Raw genomic sequence first — 17396 nt, 5'->3', positions numbered from 1 at the left:
GGATTCACCCAGTTCTGCTGAAGGGTCATGAGGACTCAAAACATCAACTCTTCTTCTCTGCCGATGCTGCCAGACTTGCTGAGTTTTTCCAGGTAATTCTGTTTTTGTTTAGGAAGAGGGAGTATCTCCTTTGGTTGGTGGATGGGTATTCCTGTGCCCATGGGAGGCATCCTTCTTCCATCCCTCTTTAAGCCTCCTCTTGGCCTCGAAAACAAGGCACCAAATCCCCTACTAAATTTGCAGATAACACCAAAATAGATGGGAAAGTAAGTTGCAATGAAGAAATAAGACATTTACAAATGGATATGGACAGGTTAGGTGAATGGGCCAAAATTTGGCAGATGGAGTTTAACATGGATAACTGTGAGGTTATCCATTTTGGTCGGAACAATAAAAAGGTGACATTTTTATTTAAATGGAGAGAAACTTCAAAATGCTTCAGTGCAGAGGGATCTGGATGTCCTCGTGCATGAATCGCTAAAAGCTAGTATACAGTACAGCAGGTAATAAGGAAGGCAAATGGAATTTTGGCATTTATTGCTAAAGGAATAGAGTATAAAAATAGGGAAGTTGCAACTGTACAAGGTATTGGTGAGGCCGCACCTAAAGTACCATGCACAGTTTTGGTCCCCTTACTTGAGGAAGGATGTAGTTGCACTGGAGGCGGTTCAAAGGAGGTTCACCAAATTTTTCCCAGAAATGCGGAGCTTGTCTTATGAGAAGAGATTGAGCAGTTTAGGCTTATACTCGCTAGAGTTTAGAAGGATAAGAGGAGATCTAATTGAGGTATATAAGATGCTAAAGGGGATAGACAAAGTAGACGTGGAGCGGATGTTTCTCCTTGTGGTGCATTCTAGAACAAGAGGCCATAGTTTTAGGCTAAGGGGTGGTAGATTTAAATCAGAGATGAGGAGGAATTACTTTTCTCAAAGGATCATGAATCTGTGGAATTCATTACCTCAGAGTGCAGTGGGTGCCAGGACGCTGAATAAATTAAAGGAGGAGATAGACAGATCTTTAATTAGTAATGGGTTGAAAGGTTATGGGGAGAGGGTGGAAAATTAGAGTTGAGGCCGAAATGAGATCAGCCACGATCGTATTGAATGCGGGGCAGGCTTGAGAGGCTGAATTGTCTACTCCTGCTCCAAGTTCTTATGTTCTTATGTACTCTGCTCGCTGGGGTCTGCCAGACAGGTCTGTCCTATCAGTCTTCTTCAGAATCTGCTTTTAGTCCCAGCAGTGGCCACAACTCAACCCTGATGCTGCTGGGTCTAGAGAACTAGGGCAGGACTTCCTCTCAGATGGGGGTGGAAATCCCACTCTGATTCAATTAAGGCAATCCCAGCGCAATGTTACTGCAGGGCAACTGGGTTTTGAGTGGATGGGCTGACCACAGAGTTTTTGGTCCAGGGGTGGGAGGGGGGAGGGGGTGGTGATGGCATGTGTAGGGAATGGGCCCACCTCTAGAATCCACCCCTATGTTACTAATAGCCTCCAAATTTCATTATCCTGCTCAAGCGTGAAATAGGCCATATTCAATGCCATTCAGTGAGAACTATACAGGTCACATTAAATTTTATCAGTTGTTTTTATTAATCTTGAGAACTTCAAAACCTTCCTTTTTCCAAAGAATACTGACCCCAAACCTTCCTCATAATACATTTCCTGATACCCAAAATAATCTTTTTTGCTTAACTCTACAACCTCTCTAAGCAATAATGTCTTTCCTGTGATTAGAGGACTAAGACTGAACACTGATTGTCCAGGTCAGAGTTCCAGCCTGGATGAATTGTATCTGCTGATGAAGGCAGTGGTATGGAAATGGTTGGCAAGTGAAATTTTTTTTTATCTACATCCTGATGTAGAGGGGTCTTCCTAAGAAAGGTATACATTCTTAGTACCACTATGCACTTTACAACCAATGAAGTAATTTTAGTTGTATGATAGGAAACATGGCAGGAAATTTGCACACAACAAGGGCTCACAAACAGCAGTGAGATAAATGACCAGAAAATCTGTTTTCCTGATTGTGGTTGAGGGATAAATATTGGCTAGGACACCAGGAAAACTCTCCTTCCACTGATCAAATAGTGCCATAGGACCTTTTACATTCATCTGAGAGGGAAAATGGAGCCTCGGTTTAATATCTGAAAATTAGCATTGTTGACAGCATAGGACTTTCTCTATACTGTACTGTCAGATGAGATTTCATGCTCAAATCTCTGGAATGGATTTTGAACACATGACAATCTGAATCTGAGGTAAGACCATTAAATAATCAAGGCGAATAGATTGTGTAACATCTACAAAAGCAAAAATAGAGAATGCTGGAGATAATAAGTAATTCCAGTGAGTTATGCCTGGTGATAGTGAATTCCCACTATCCTTGAGTTTTGACTTTTAATTTGGACAATATAGTTTAGGTCACCAGCTAACACGGGTACATTCCCTTCCCAATGAACATCACCAACTTGCCTTGCTCAGTCTCTAACCACCATCCAAAAATTAACACAATTCCTGTCGAAAAAAAGAGACATGTCAAAGCTTTTCATCTTGCACTCATTAGGACACCGCAAGAATACCAATACAAGGGGAAAACAACTATTTGTACTACATTAGAAGAGAGTTCTGATTGGTTGGCAAGTGGACTCTGATTGGTAGAGTTATTGCCATGGAGAAGGCACCAATTGATGGTGACTGGCAGTTAACTGCAGAGCATTGTTTGAAATTTAAACCAAGCAGCTTGATCCTGTCCTTGTATAATGCTATCTAAATATATAAATGGTACATATACCCCTCTGTACATTTCTGTCACTGCTGGAGAATCAGACATTTGAAAATTGTTTTTGTAATTTATTCTTCTCTAAATTTCTCATGCCCTATCTTGAGGTCCTCATTTTTTTTGATTCTACAACTCTGTAAACATTGAATGTCATCCAGTAACAGCCCAAGTGGCCTTTCTTTATTTTGGAGCTGTGATCAGCTCTTTATCTATCAACAATACCAATGCAGTCCCAATCCAACATTCATCAGGCGTGGTGGAAGCGATCAGAAGAAACCCTCACTGGCTTTGCCCACCCAACTGCAGGGCAGCTGAGGCCAAAGGATGTTTCCCTAATATCTGTACAGCTTACATCAGATAATTCAACACACACCAAGGGTCGAAATTGGGATCTCTATAATCTCTTGTATGTATTGTTCAGCTATTTAAGGCAGTGACTAGCTGAGTTATTAGGTAAATAAAAGTTGTTGTCAATTTTTTTTAAAGTTAAGTTTATATTAACAATTGGATTTTCCCAATCCCACTGATGAAAAATTACATTGTGCAATCTAAAAATTTCTATGATTCACACATGAAAAAGGCTATTTCCTAATCCCTTTACCACATTGGAAAAAAATCTCAGACATGACATGTCTCATCAAGTATTCGCATGATGTGCCTAAAATTGTTTCAACATTAATCTGTTATTGACAGGCTCCAATTCTAGAATAATTGGAACTACATATGGCTTTAGGGTAGGGACACCTGTGCACGCAATATGTAGGTGGGGTGTGGGGTGTGGGGAGGGATGATGTAATATAAGCCCTGCCCCTGTTCTGAACATACAACAGGTAGGAGAATAGTTTTTCTATTGAGTTTGGCATGTAACTCGTGCCTGCCAGTGAGGCAGCAGCTCTTAAATGGCTGCAGCTTAAAATAAGAAAAGTTGTGATATAGCAGAAAAGCAGATTAATTTGTTCACACCGGCTCAGTGAACACATGGGTGCAAATTGCTAAGGAGTAAAAATTGTTGCCCAAGGAGTTAAACCAAAGTAAAATGGCCATATTGAGGTTGAAGGTCACTGTCCTGTAAAAGCACAATGCCAGACAAATTAAGCGAGGTCACTAACCACATCAGTGCAGTTATTCCAGAGCAATGTCCATGGTTGCAAATGAACAACTATCAGAAGCATAGCAATGGTGAGTACATTCCTCATATTTTCACATTTTTTATAGAAACATGACAGAGATCTAATTTGAGATCTGCTGCGAAGCACCATTTTAATTATAGGCTATCACCCAATGCAGCTAATTGTGAAAACTTTACAAAAGCAAAATGCTGTGGATGCTGAAAATCTGAAATAAAAACAGAAAACGCAGGCAATACTTTGCCAGTTAGGGGAAATCCGTGGAGAAAGAAACAAAAGTAAAGTTTCAAGTCAATAATCTTTTAAACAAGTTGGAAAAAGTTAGAAGTGTAATAGGTTTTAAGCATGTGATAGGGAGGTGCATGGAAAAAGAATAGAAGCGAAGGCCTGTAATAGCATGGAAGAAAGGAGAGATTAAATGACAAAAAGAGTTAAAGGCAAAGGGCGAAAGGGAGTTGCAACGGAACAAGTAAAGATATAAACGGTATGTCTAAAGGAGGCGTATATGGCAGAATGATAAACAGATGCCATCCAAGAGCAAAAGCAAAAGCAAGAAACGTGACAGCAAAACCCAAACCTGCAAAGAGGAAGCAAAATCCAGGCTGAGATTATGGTCTAAAATTGCTGGATTCAATGAATCTGGAAGGCTGTGAAGTGCCTAACTGAAGGATCAGGTGCTGTTCCTTGGGCTCACTTTAAGTTTCATTAGAACATTGCAGGAGGCCGAGGTCAGAGAGATCAGCATTAGAGCAAGGGGGAGAATTAAAATGACAGGTGACTAGAAGCTCGGCATCATGCTTGCAGACTGAATGGAGGTATTCTGCAAAGCGGTTAACCAATCTACGTTTGGTCTCCCCAGTGTACAGCAGACCGTATTGTGAGAAACAAATACAGTATACTAAACAAAAAAAAAATGCATCTACATCGCTGTCTCAACTGGAAGGAATGTTTGCGGCCTTGGGCAGTGAAAAGAAAGGAGACAAAAGGGCAGTTGTTGAATCTTCTGCACTTGCACGAAAAGGTGCTATGGGAAGAGGGTGGGGCTGTTGCGAGTATTGAGGAATGGACCTGTCTGCGGCAGATGAGATAACCTTTCAGAATGCTGAAAAGAGAGAGGGTGACGTGTTTGGTGATAGCATCATGCTGAAGATGACAGAACTGGCAGAACTCTGTTAAATACGGAGGCTGGTTGGGTAGCAGGTGAGGACAAGAAGAACCTTATCATAGCCTGCAAGCAAGGAGAAGGGGTGAGAGCAGAAGTGCAGGAAATGGGATAGTCATGGTTGACGACCCTGTTGATCAGTGTGTGGTGGATTTGGTTGGTGGGTGGAGGAGTTGAATCCTTTGCTGAGGATAAAGAAAGACATTTCAAAAACATTGGTGATTGCACCTCATTCACTGTTCCTGATAATGCAGTCATTCTGTTCCATTTAAGAGATTGTGGAAATATGTTGTTCTGATATGTCTCATTATCTACTTATTTTTCTTTTTTCTGTAGGACTGTGCAGTTAATGCCTGTGAACTAGGAAGACTGATGATGGAAAGGCAGATGATGTTTCAGTTGAAGAATTTTTGCTTAACTTGTATTACTGGCATTTATGGTTGCCAATGGAAAACGTATCCACCACAACCCAACAAAAAGGTACTATCCTGAGTTCTGCAGAGGACCATTAATGCTTAGCTTATATAAGGGAACCACTTTATGATTTTATTGCAAAGTGTGGGTTTAGATTGCTATGCTTTATTCTTCTAACATGAGTTGCATGTCTCGGTGCCTCATTCTTTCCAAGAGTTGCATTTTGTGTGAAGAATTTCTAAGGCTTGCTGCACTAACTAGGGGACAGGACAGAACATAGGGACAAGAGTTGATCTTTCAGCCCCTTGATCCCTGTTGCACCATTCAGTGAAATGATGGTTAGATTGCATCCAAATTCTACCCACCTAGGCTCCATATCTCTTTATATCCATGGCTAGCAAAAAAATCCATCCATCTCAGATTTTAAATTATTAATTGAGGTAGCACCCACTACTTTTTGTGGGAAAGAGCTCCACACTACTACCACCTTTTGCTTGAAGAAGGATTTCCTAACTTCTTTACTGAATGGCCTGACTCTGATTTTAAGGTTATGTCCCCTTGTCCTAGACTCACAATGGTGGAAACATTTTGCTCCATCTAACTATTCAATTCCTTTCAAAATCGGGAACTCAGGAAAATTGCAATCACCAGGCAAGTGGCATTGAGCGAATTGTTGGAGCTGTGGAATGACGAATCCTCAGGTCCTGATGGACTTCATCCTAGGGTCTTAAAAGAAATGGTTAGTGAAATAGTTGATGCGTTGGTTTTAATTTTCCAGAATTCCCTAGATTGGGGGAAGGTTCCACTATATTGGAAAATAGCAAATCTAACTCCTTTATTCAAAAAGGGAGGAACACAGAAAACAGGAAACTACAGGCCAGTTAGCTTAACATTTGTCACAGGGAAAATGTTAGAAGCTATTATTAAAGATGTTATGGTTGGGCACTTTGAAAAATTCAAGGTAATTAGGTACAGTCAACATGATTTTGTGAAACAAAAATCATGTATAGCCAATTTACTGAAGTTCTTTGAAGGAGTCACATGTGCTGTGGATAAAGGGATGTACTGTACTTAAATTTCCAGAAGGCATTTGATAAGGCCACATCAAAAGTTATTGTGGAAAATAAAAGCTCATGGTGTATGGAGTAACATATTTGCATGGATAGAAGATTGGCTAGCTAACCAGACTTCCCAAAGCCTGTCCATCATTTACAAGGCACAAGTCAGGAGCGTGATGGAATACCCTCCACTTGCCTGGATGAGTGTAGCTCCAACAACACTCAAGAAGCTTGACACCCCCACCCAGGACAAAGCAGCCTTCTTGATCGGCACCTCATCCACAAATATTCACTCCCTCCACCAATGATGCACAGCGGCAGCACTGTGTACCACCTACAAGATGCAGTACAGGAACTGACCAAGGCTGCTTGTTACAGCATCTTCTAAACCTATGACCACTATCATCTAGAAGGACAAGAGCTGCAGATGCATGGGAACACCATCACCTGAAGTTCCTCTCCAAGCCACACACCATCCTAACTTGGAAATATATCACCGTTCCTTCACTGTCGCTGGGTCAAAATCCTGGAATTCCTTCCCTAGCAGCACTGTGGCTGTACCTACACCACCTCCACCTTCTCAACGGCAATTAGTAATGGGCAATAAATGCTGGCCTAGCGAGCAATGCCAACATCCAATGAATGAATAAAAAATAAAGAAATAGATTAGCCAATAAGTGGGTCTTTTTCTGGTTGGCAGGATGTAGCGAGTGGTGTATCGCAGGGATCAGTGCTGGGGCCTCAACTTTTTATAATTTATATAAATGACTTGGATGAAGGCACCAAAAGTATGGTTGCTAAATTTGCTGATGTCACAAAGATAGGTTGGAAAGTAAGTTGGGAAGAGAACATAAGAAGACTTCATAGGGACATAGGTTAAGTGAGTGGGCAGTAATCTGGCAAATGGAGTATAATGTGGGTAAACGTGAAATTTCTCATTTCGGTAGGAAGAATAAAAAATGAAGCATATTATCTAAATGGTGAGAGATTGCAGAGCTCTGAGATTCAGAGGAATCTGGGTGTCCTAGTGCATGAATCACAAAAGGCTAGCATGCAGGTACGGCAAGTAATTAGGAAAGCTAATGGCATGTTATAGTTTATTGCGAGGGGAACTGAATACAAAAATAGGGAGGTTATGCTTCAGTTGTACAGGGCACTGGTGAGATCACATCTGGAGTACTGTGTACAGTATTGATCTCCTTACTTAAGGAAGGATGTAAATGCATTAGAAGCAGTTAAGATAAGGTTTACAAGACTGATACCAGGAATGGACGGGTTGTCTTATGAGGAAAGGTTGGACAGGCTAGGTTTGTATCTACTGGAGTTTAGAAGAGTAAGAGGTGACTTGATTGAATCATATAAGATCCTGAGAGGTGGATGTGGAAAAGATGTTTCCTCTTGTGGGAGACTCTAGAACTAGGGGACACTGTTTAAAAATAATCACTCATTTAAGACAGATGAGAATTTTTTTCTCTCGGAGGGTTGTGAGTCTTTGGAACTCAAAAGGCAGTGGAAGCAGAGTCTTTGAATATTTTTAAGGCAGAGCTAGATAGATTCTTAATAAGCATTGGGGTGAAAGGTTATCGGGGATAGGCAGGAATGTAGAGTTGAGGTTTCATTCAGATGAGCCATGATCTCTTATGGTAGAGCAGGCTCGAAGGGCCGAGTGGCCTATTTCTGCTCCTAATCTATATGTTCATATAAAATCCTAAAGCCTCAATCAAATCACCCCTTAACCATCTGTATTTCAGGGAATACAAGCCTAGCTTATGTAATCTCTTCTCATAAACTAATCCTTGGAGTCCTGGTAACATTCTGGTGAATCAGATTCCTGTCCTTGCAAGGCCAATATATACTTTCTAAAGGGGAAGATTCCAGAACTGTCCATGGTACTCCAGATGTGGTCTAACCATGGCTTGGTCTCTACCACTCACATATTAAGTTAAATGCTTTTATTAACAATGGGAGGTGTTTAACTGTCATTTTACTTGATGACAGTTTTGACCAAATAAATTAATTGGCTGAAGACTAAAATCTGGTAATGAGGATGTCAGGAAGAGGCTGAAATGGATCATCCACTTGGCACTTCAGTCTGAAGATGGTTGTAAATGCATCAGCCTTGTCTTTTGCACTGATGTGCTAGACTCCCTCATCATTGAGGATGGGAATATGTGTAGAGCCTCCTCCTCTGGTTAGTTGTTGAATTGTCTGCCACTTTCATTGCTGGGTGTGGCAGAACTTCGATCTGTTCTAAAGCAAAATATTCCAGATGCTGGAAATCTGAAATAAGAACAAAAATGCTGGAAAAACAGGTCAGGCAGCATCTCTGGAGAGAAACAGACTTGACATTTTAGGTTGATGACTTTTCATCAATTCTGGCTCTGCTTGGTTGCACTGAGATTTTCTAAGTGCCTCACTATAACCTTCTTAATAATAGATTCCAGCATTTTCCCTATGACAGATATTAGCCAATTAGCCTGTAGTTTCCTGCTTTCTGTCTCCCTCCCCAGAATCTAGGGCATTTTGGAAAATTAAAACCAATGCATTTACTATCTCAGCAGCCACTTATTTTAAGACCCTGGGATGAAGTCCATCAGGACCTGGGGACTTGGCAGCTTTTAATTCTAATAATTTTCTCAGTACTCTTTCCCTGGTAATTGTATTATTTTAAGTTCCTCCTTCCCTTTCATCTATTGATGCATACTTATTTCTGGAATGTTATTTGTGTCCTCTACAGTGAAGACTGATGCAAAATATCTGTTCAATTCATCCGCCATTTCCTTATTTTCCACTATTAATTTTCCATTATTAATTTACCAGACTCACTCTATAGAGGGCCAACGCTCCCTTTACTTACTTTTTTCATTTTTAAATACCCAAAGAAACTCTTACTATCTGTTTTAGATTTCTAGCTAGCTTTCTCTTGTACTGTAGTTTCTCCCTCTTTTTTTTAACCATTCTTTGCTGTTTTTTATAACCTGTCTAATCTTCTAAGCTACCACTCATCATTGCAGAATTGTACACTTTTTTTCAATTTGATATAACCTTTAACTTCCTCAGTTAGCCACGAATGGTGCATCCTTCCCCAGAGTCTTTCTTTCTCACTGAAATGTATCTTTGCTGAGTGTTATGAAATATCTTCTTAAATATCTGCCACTGCATCTCTATTGACTTATCCCTTAACCTAATTTCCCAGTTCACTTTAGCCAGCTCTGTCTTCATACCCTCGAATTGCCCTTATTTAAGTTCAAAACACTAGTCTGAGAATCACTTTTCTCTCCTGCAAAATTCCATAATATTATGATAACTGCTACCTAAGGGTGTCTTTACTATGAGCTCATTAATTAACCCTGTCTCATTGCACATTACCAGATCTAGAATAGCCTGCTCTTTGGTTCGCTGCAGCACATGCTGCTCTTAAGAAAATGTCCTGAAAATACTATGAGCTCATTTTCCAGGTTACCTTTGACAATTCACCCAATCCAAATGAGGATTAAAATCACCTATGATCATCACCATATCTTTCTCACAAGCCCCCATTATTTCTTCCTGTATAATCCATCCTACAGTTTGGTTATGCTAGGGGGCCTATAAACTACTTCCTACATTTACTATTTCTTACCGCTAACCAAACTAATTCTACATCTTGATCTTTAGACCTCCCTCCATTGCACCAATGTCATCCTTAATTAACAGAGCTACCCTTCCACCTTTTCCTAGCTTCCTGTTGTGCACCCTTGAATATTCAGGTCCCAGCCTTTGTCATCTTGCAGACACATACCTGTAATAGCTATCAGATCATATGCACTTATTTCTATTTGAGCTATGAATTCATTCATTTTGGTACAAATACCACATGCATTCGGATACAGAGCCTTTAACTCTGCCTTTTTACCATTTTTGCAATCTCTGGTTTTATCTGAAGTACACTCTGCCCCTTTCTGCCATGCTCTGATTGCTACCTTGCTCTCTTTAATTAATCACATTTTCCAACACTTGATCCCTTGTCCCTATTATTTAGTTCAAAGCCCACTCTACCACCCTAGTTATACCACTCAACAGATCTCTGGTCCCAGTGCAGTTCAGGTGAAAACTGTCCCAATGGTATTGTCCCACTTTCCCCAATACTGTTGCCAGTGCCCCATGAATCAAAACACATTTCTCCCACACCAGTCTTGGAGCCAAGGATTCAAGTCTCTTATCTTGTTTACCCTACATTTACTGCATACCACTGTGCCGTCACCTCTGGTGGGTCTGTCCTGCCAGTGGAACAGGACATACCCAGGGTATTTTGTTGCAGGAGCCTGGGACGTTGTTTGCAAGGTATGATTCGGTGAATATGGCTATGTCAGGGTGTTGCTTGACTAGGCTCTGGGACAGGGCTCCCAATTTTGTCACGTTTCCAGATGTTGGTGAGGAAGATTTTGCAGGGTTGACTTGATAGGGTGTGCTTATGTCATTTTTAGTTCCTAGCTTGATACTGGGTGGTCCATCTAGTTATATTCTGATTGAACCTTTCTGTAGCAGTTTGCTACTACTGAGCAGCTTGCTAGGCCATTTCAGAGGACAGTTTGGAGTCAACCTCATTGCTCTGGGCCTGGAGTCACATGTAGGCCAGACTGGATAAGACAATAGATTCCCTTCCCTGAAGGACATTAATGAACTAAATGGGTTTTTACAACTATCTGTTCCAGTTGTATTAATTAATTAATTGAATTTAAATTCCCCCAGCTGCAGTGATGGGAATTGAACCCATGCCCCCTCAGCATTACTCCGCGCCTCTGGATCATTAGCCCACTATGCCACTACGGTACCATTTCCTCAAAGTTGCGCACTTCAAAATAACTCACTAATATATAACCTTTTGGAAACTCAATTAGTGAACTTTTGACTGCAGCAGGGGCCCACTTGCAACTGATTGACTTAACTCCCACTGACTTTCTAAACTTAAGTAAAGATTTAGGAAACTAAGTTTAAATTTCAGTTTGATGACAAGACACTTTCTGTTCTATTCACCTACTAATCACCAATGAATTTCTACTTTCACCAAATTCCTGATAACTTCATATCTTGCAGAGTGTGACCAGTTTCACTGCAAGGCACCTGGAGGCAGTGTCACAACTTAAAGTTAGTAAAGTCCTATAAGTATGTAAATGCTGAGCTGTGCCAGGACTGGGTTGACAGCTTCATATAAACTTATCTAAGGTATAGGAACAGACTCACCAGAATGATAACAAGGCTTAAAGTGTTAAATTATGAAGACAGATCGAAAGGTGATCTGGTTGAGATCTTTAAAATAATAATAATAGTTTATAGGTTGATGCTCAGGGTTCTGAGCATGAACACGTCAGTTTAAAAATACATGTCTTTTTTTACCTTGATCAGCTCTTTGGTTGGGCTTGCTTTGGTTGAGTGCTGCTTGCTGACTCAGTCTAGGTTTTATTTTCATTTGAGTTTGCATTGCAACTGATGCATTGAGTGGGCAACTTAATTGTCTAAGATGCAACAAAATTACAAATAGTCTTCCCTGGGTTCAGTTCATTTCAGTTATTGATAATTTGCTTTGACAAGAACTGTACAGTCTGTAGCTTTCTCCCTATGCCTTATGGGGGAAAAAACTAAAATGTTTGTGGTAGTGTTGTGGGTGTGTTCTTAATTGAGTGAATTTTCCTTGTAATGAAATGCTTGATCAAGTGCCAGGTATTAGGTAAAGTGTACAGACATGTCTATGCCTTAACACAAATCATTAATTAATTTCTTGCTGTGGTATACATAAACCATTGATACCTTCATTTTGTAATCCTGAACCCCTCTGTGCCCTTCAATCCAATATTTAAACTGATCTGGTCCTATGGGACATACTGCAGAGTAAAGTACATATTGGGAAACGCACAGCTAAAAAAAAAATGTATCGTAGTTGTCAAATAAAATGAGTAGAGTTTCCTTCTTATATGTACTTGGAGCTTGGAAACTAACAGAAGCATTATTGCATTTACATACATGAGCTTCATAAAAGGTGAAAAAAACAAGTAAATTAGGACCGGGGTTCCATTTGCATTTCCATGGGTTGCTTCTTAAACACAACAGGGTTAACTTCACTGCATGGGTGTTAGTCTGGTGGAGCAAATTATCTGCCTGTTATAGATCCCTACCTAATTTTAATTCAATTGATTTCAGTGCTAGTAACATCAAGCGCATTCTACAATGAGTGGACAATCTGCTTTGCTGGATTATTGTCCATGTGGTGAGAACAAAGATAGTATTGTCACTGAAGGCCATTTACAAGAGTGCATTTAGTACTTCACTTCCTGGTGTTTCTTTTAAAGCTATGCTTAGCTGCATTAGGAAAAAGTGTGTATATTTTTTTGTGTGTTTTAGATATTCTCCTCAAGTTCAGTGTCTACACTCCCATGAGCAGATTTCATCTTGCTTGCAAACCAGAGTGTGCCTTTTCCTGCAAAAACTAAGTAAGTGTATATCGAGACCGAGGACCAAACAAGCAAAAGTTGTCACTACATTCTGGTTCACTGCCACATGATCTCCTTGACAGCAGATAAATATATTGAACATAATACAGGTAAAAGAACAGTATTCAGTGTTAATAGTGTAGTAACAGACATTACAAGCTTTTACTAACCTTCCCCAAATGTCAAAAACAACAAAGACATCTCCCATGGTAAGCCTCAACACAAATAATAGCATGTTGCTTACCTATTATATGGCTACTCACTGGTGTAATGTAATGTGTCCTCTGACTAGATTCGATCCCCAACAGCTTTAAACTGACTGGGCATCTGAATATACGTGGCCACAAAGATGCCCAGAATAACAATTACAGAGAATGTTTGAAATGAAAGTACTTGATTCCTTCTTGAGAAAGGTATTGATCTGACCCAAACAATTTGGCTGAGCTGTTAGACAGTCTTATGTTCAAGGATAGTTGCCAGCTAGTAGCTACAGGAACAATCCAGTTAATCATTTTGCATTCACAATGACTGTGAAAAGCAGGCGCAGATTCAGATATCAGGTTATAATGTATATCATGCAAAGACTTTTGAATCTGTTAGAAATACTTAACTTTAATCCTGAGTGTGTTGTGATCTAAGGGAAAAGAAATAATGTACCATAAGCAAATAAAACACTGCCAAATAAAATGGGAGTAAATAAGAGGAATTTTCTGCAGCTATGCACCAGGGCTTGGAAAATTTGAGGAAAGTCAAAGCATCATTGACTATTTTACACTTTATTTTTCAATTACTTTATTTTTTTTCAAATCTCCCCTTGACATTCAATGGCATTACTATTGCTGAATCCCTCACTATCAGCATCCTGGGGATTACCATTGACCAGAAACTGAACTAGACCAGCCATATAAATACTGTGGCAACAAGAACAGTCTGAGGCTGGAAATTCTGCAGAGTAACTCACCTCCTGACTCCCCAAAACCTGTCCCCCATCTACAAGGCACAAGTCAGGAGTGTGATGGAATACTCTCAACTTGTCTGGATGAGTGCAGCTCCAACAACACTCAAGAAGCTTGGCACCATCCAGGGCAAAGCAGCCCGTTTGATTGGCACTCCTTCCACAAATATTCACTCCCTCCATCATTGACGCACGGTGGCAGCAGTGTATACCATCTACAAGATGCACTGCAGCAACTCACCAAGACTATTTTGACAGCAACTTCCAAACTTGCAATCTCTCTCACCTAGAAGGACAAGGGCAGTAGATGCATGGGAACACCACCACTTCTGTGGTGGGTAAATTGCTGTCTGCACGCCTTTTAAATACAGCGCCCAGATATGACAGCAGGGTGCACACCTGCCAGCCCGCCCCACTGCACAAAACTTCGGGAAACCCCCGATTGCATAGTTAATGAGGATGGATCACATGATACGTGTGAATTCCTGATGGTCTCCACAGAGGGAAACACGCCCTACCCCCGCAGCAGGACTTAGTCCCAGAAGGGATCTTTCCACCCATAGTAATAAACCAGAGGATTGGGAGCCTTTTGGAATATAGCAAAGGAGGACCAAGAAACTGATAAAGAAAAGGAGCATAGAATATGAATATAAACTAGCAAAAATTATTAAAACAGACTGTAAAAAAGGAAACAATAAGCTAAAACGAATGTGGGTTCATTGCAGGCAGATTCAGGGGAATTTATAATGCAGAATAGAGAAATGGCAGAGAAGTTAAATGATTACTGCGCATCTGTCTTCATTGAAGAAGTTACAAGAAATCTCCCAGAATTAGAGATCCAAGGGGCTAGGGAGAATGAGGCACTAAAGGAAAGTATTAGTAAGAAGGTTTTATTGGAGAAATTAATGGGACTGAAGGTTGACAAGTCTCCGGAACCTGATATTCTACAGAGTGTTGAAAGAGGTAACTATGGAGATACTGGATGCATTGGTGATCATCTTGCAAAATGCCACAGATTCTGGAATAGTTCCTGCAGATTGGAAGGTAGCAAATATCATCCCACTATTTAAAAATATGGAGAGAGAAAACGGGGAACTACAGACCTGTCAGTCTTACATCAGTAGTAGGGGAAATGCTGAAAATAAAGGATGTGATAAATGGGCACTTAGATAATAATGATCTGATTGAGCATAGTCAAAGTGGATTTATGAATGGGAAATCACATTTGACAAACCTGTTGGAGTTTTTGAGAATGTTACCAACAGAATTAATAAAGGGGAGTCGAGGGACAATATGTACTTGAGTTTTCAGAAGGCTTTTGATAAAGTTCCCCACAGCAAGTTGGTGAGCAAAATTAAAGCACAAGGGATAAGAGATAATATACTGGCATGTCGGAATAAATGGGTCATTCTCACATTGGCAGGCTGTGACTAGTGGGATACAGATCAGTACATGGGGGCTCTAGCTGTTCACAATATATATCAATGATTTGGATGTGGGGACCAAATATAATATTTTTCAAGTTCGTGGATGATACAAAGCTAGATGGGAATGTGTGTTGTGAGGAAGATGCAAAACAACTTCAAAGGATTTGAACAGACTTAGCAAGTGGCCAAGAACATGACCTCAGGTGGAACAGATGGAATATAATGTGCAAAATGTGAGGTTATCCACTTTGGTAGGGGGAACAAATGTGCAAAGTATTCCTTAAATGGTGAGAGATTGGAAAGTGTAGATGTACAAAGGGACCTGGGTGTCCTCATCAATAAGTCACCAAAAGCTAACATGTAGGTGCAGCAAGCAATTAGGAAGGCTAATGGTATGTTAGCCTTTTTGCAAGAGGATTTGAGTACAGGAATAACAAAACGTTGCTTCAATTGTATAGAACCTTGGATAGATCACACCTGGAGTATTGTGTGCAATTTTGGTCCCTTTACCTTAGGAAGGGTATTATTGCCATAGAAGGAGTACAGCAAAGGTTCATCAGACTTGTTCCCAGGATCAGGGCACTGTCCTGAAAAGAGAGATTGGGGAAACAGGGCATGGATTCTCTAGATTTTTGAAGAATATGGGGCAATCCCATTGAAACCTACAAAATACTTAAAGAATAGACAGGGTAGATGCAGGTAAGATGTTTCCCCTGGTTGGGGAGTCTAGAACCAGGGAACTCAATTTCAAAATAAGAGGAAGCCACTCAGGACCGAGATGAGAATGTTTTTTTAGCCAAAGAGGGTTGTGAATCTTTGGAATTCTCTACTCCAAAGGGCTGTGGAAGCTCAGTCATTGAGTATGTTTAAAGCAGAGATTGACAGATTTCTAAATACCAATGACATAAAGGGATATGTGGATAGTATGGGGGAAAAAGGCATTAAAGTGGATGATCAGCCATGATCATATTTAATGGTGGAGCAGGCTCAATCGTCTGAATGGCCTGCTCAAATTCCTATGTTTCTTCAAGAATAGACAGTAAGATAAGATGCTACTGTCCTCTATGCCCAAAGGCAGCTGCTCCAATACATTAGAAGCTGCATGTATCAGTGGTTACAGGCCCTCAACAGTTCTGAGCCATTCTGAGGGGTAAGTGGCCTGGGCACATACTCTCCCATGTTCAGGAACAGCTTGTACCTTGAGGTTCCTCAGCTGGTGTGTCTGCTGGAAGGTGAATACCTAGAGGCTGATCCTGAGGGTTGGGGTAGAACTCCCTTACCAGAACGTATCAGGTCATCAAATCTTTCCCTACACTGGATCCAACTTCTACGCACCACACTTCTTCTGCTGACTGTATCAGCTATATGCATCCAAGCCTACTTGATCTGTGTGGGTGGGTTCCACTTGCCACCCTCCAGGAAGAAGATCTCCCTCCTCTTGCTGACAGCCTCTAGCATGACCTCCAGGTGTGTGGCAGGGATTTTCCAAGCCTGCCGGCATAGGGTGTGTTCGGTGGCATGAGTGGACAAAATGGCATAATCGGTTTCACAACAGTGTAAAACCAGTTTGTGATCGTCCGCCCAGCCCACCGATGTCGGGAGTGTTTCCTGCCATCGGACATTGGGAACCTCATTGTAATACATCTGCATATAATTATTAGGCCTGCCTGCAAGAATCGTCTGGATCATCCGCCTGCATCGGCGGGAAAGCACGACAATGTGTTTCACAACAGTATATAAAAAGCGTGCACTTGGTGGGCTGCACATTGAGGGGAACTTGAAGGTGAATAAAGAGTAACATTGCACATCGCTTGCCAAGGTTGCCTGTTAGACTTCAAGTTTGAGGCATGTTGTGTGATGGGGGGTTGGTGGGGGTGGCAAAGGCAGCTGTGTGGTTGAGGTTGAGGTGATTTGGGGTGGGGGTGGGCAAGGGCTGCCCTACGGTTGAATGTAGCTGCAGTTGAATGTAGCACACGTGCATTCGGGGTGGGGGTTAGGGTGGGC

The 17396-nt window shown here is 41.0% G+C and overlaps 1 protein-coding gene across 1 annotated transcript in view; it reads left to right on the top strand.

Annotated features, from left to right (window-relative positions):
* The first annotated feature begins 3600 nt into the window (after nucleotides 1–3600).
* The window catches only part of gdpd2 (glycerophosphodiester phosphodiesterase domain containing 2), a 128706-nt gene continuing 114910 nt past the window's right edge, over nucleotides 3601–17396 (top strand). Inside the window, exons 1-2 of the mRNA XM_041195763.1 lie at nucleotides 3601–3612; nucleotides 5408–5551. Coding sequence (XP_041051697.1) covers nucleotides 5444–5551 — 108 coding nt within the window. The 5' untranslated portion in view covers nucleotides 3601–3612; nucleotides 5408–5443. The remainder of the gene's footprint in view (nucleotides 3613–5407; nucleotides 5552–17396) is intronic.

Source organism: Carcharodon carcharias, chromosome 9, assembly GCF_017639515.1.
Source record: "Carcharodon carcharias isolate sCarCar2 chromosome 9, sCarCar2.pri, whole genome shotgun sequence".
Classification (NCBI taxonomy): domain Eukaryota; kingdom Metazoa; phylum Chordata; class Chondrichthyes; order Lamniformes; family Lamnidae; genus Carcharodon; species Carcharodon carcharias.
Note: the sequence above shows the minus strand (reverse complement) of the source record. Positions and strands in the feature narration are given on the sequence as shown.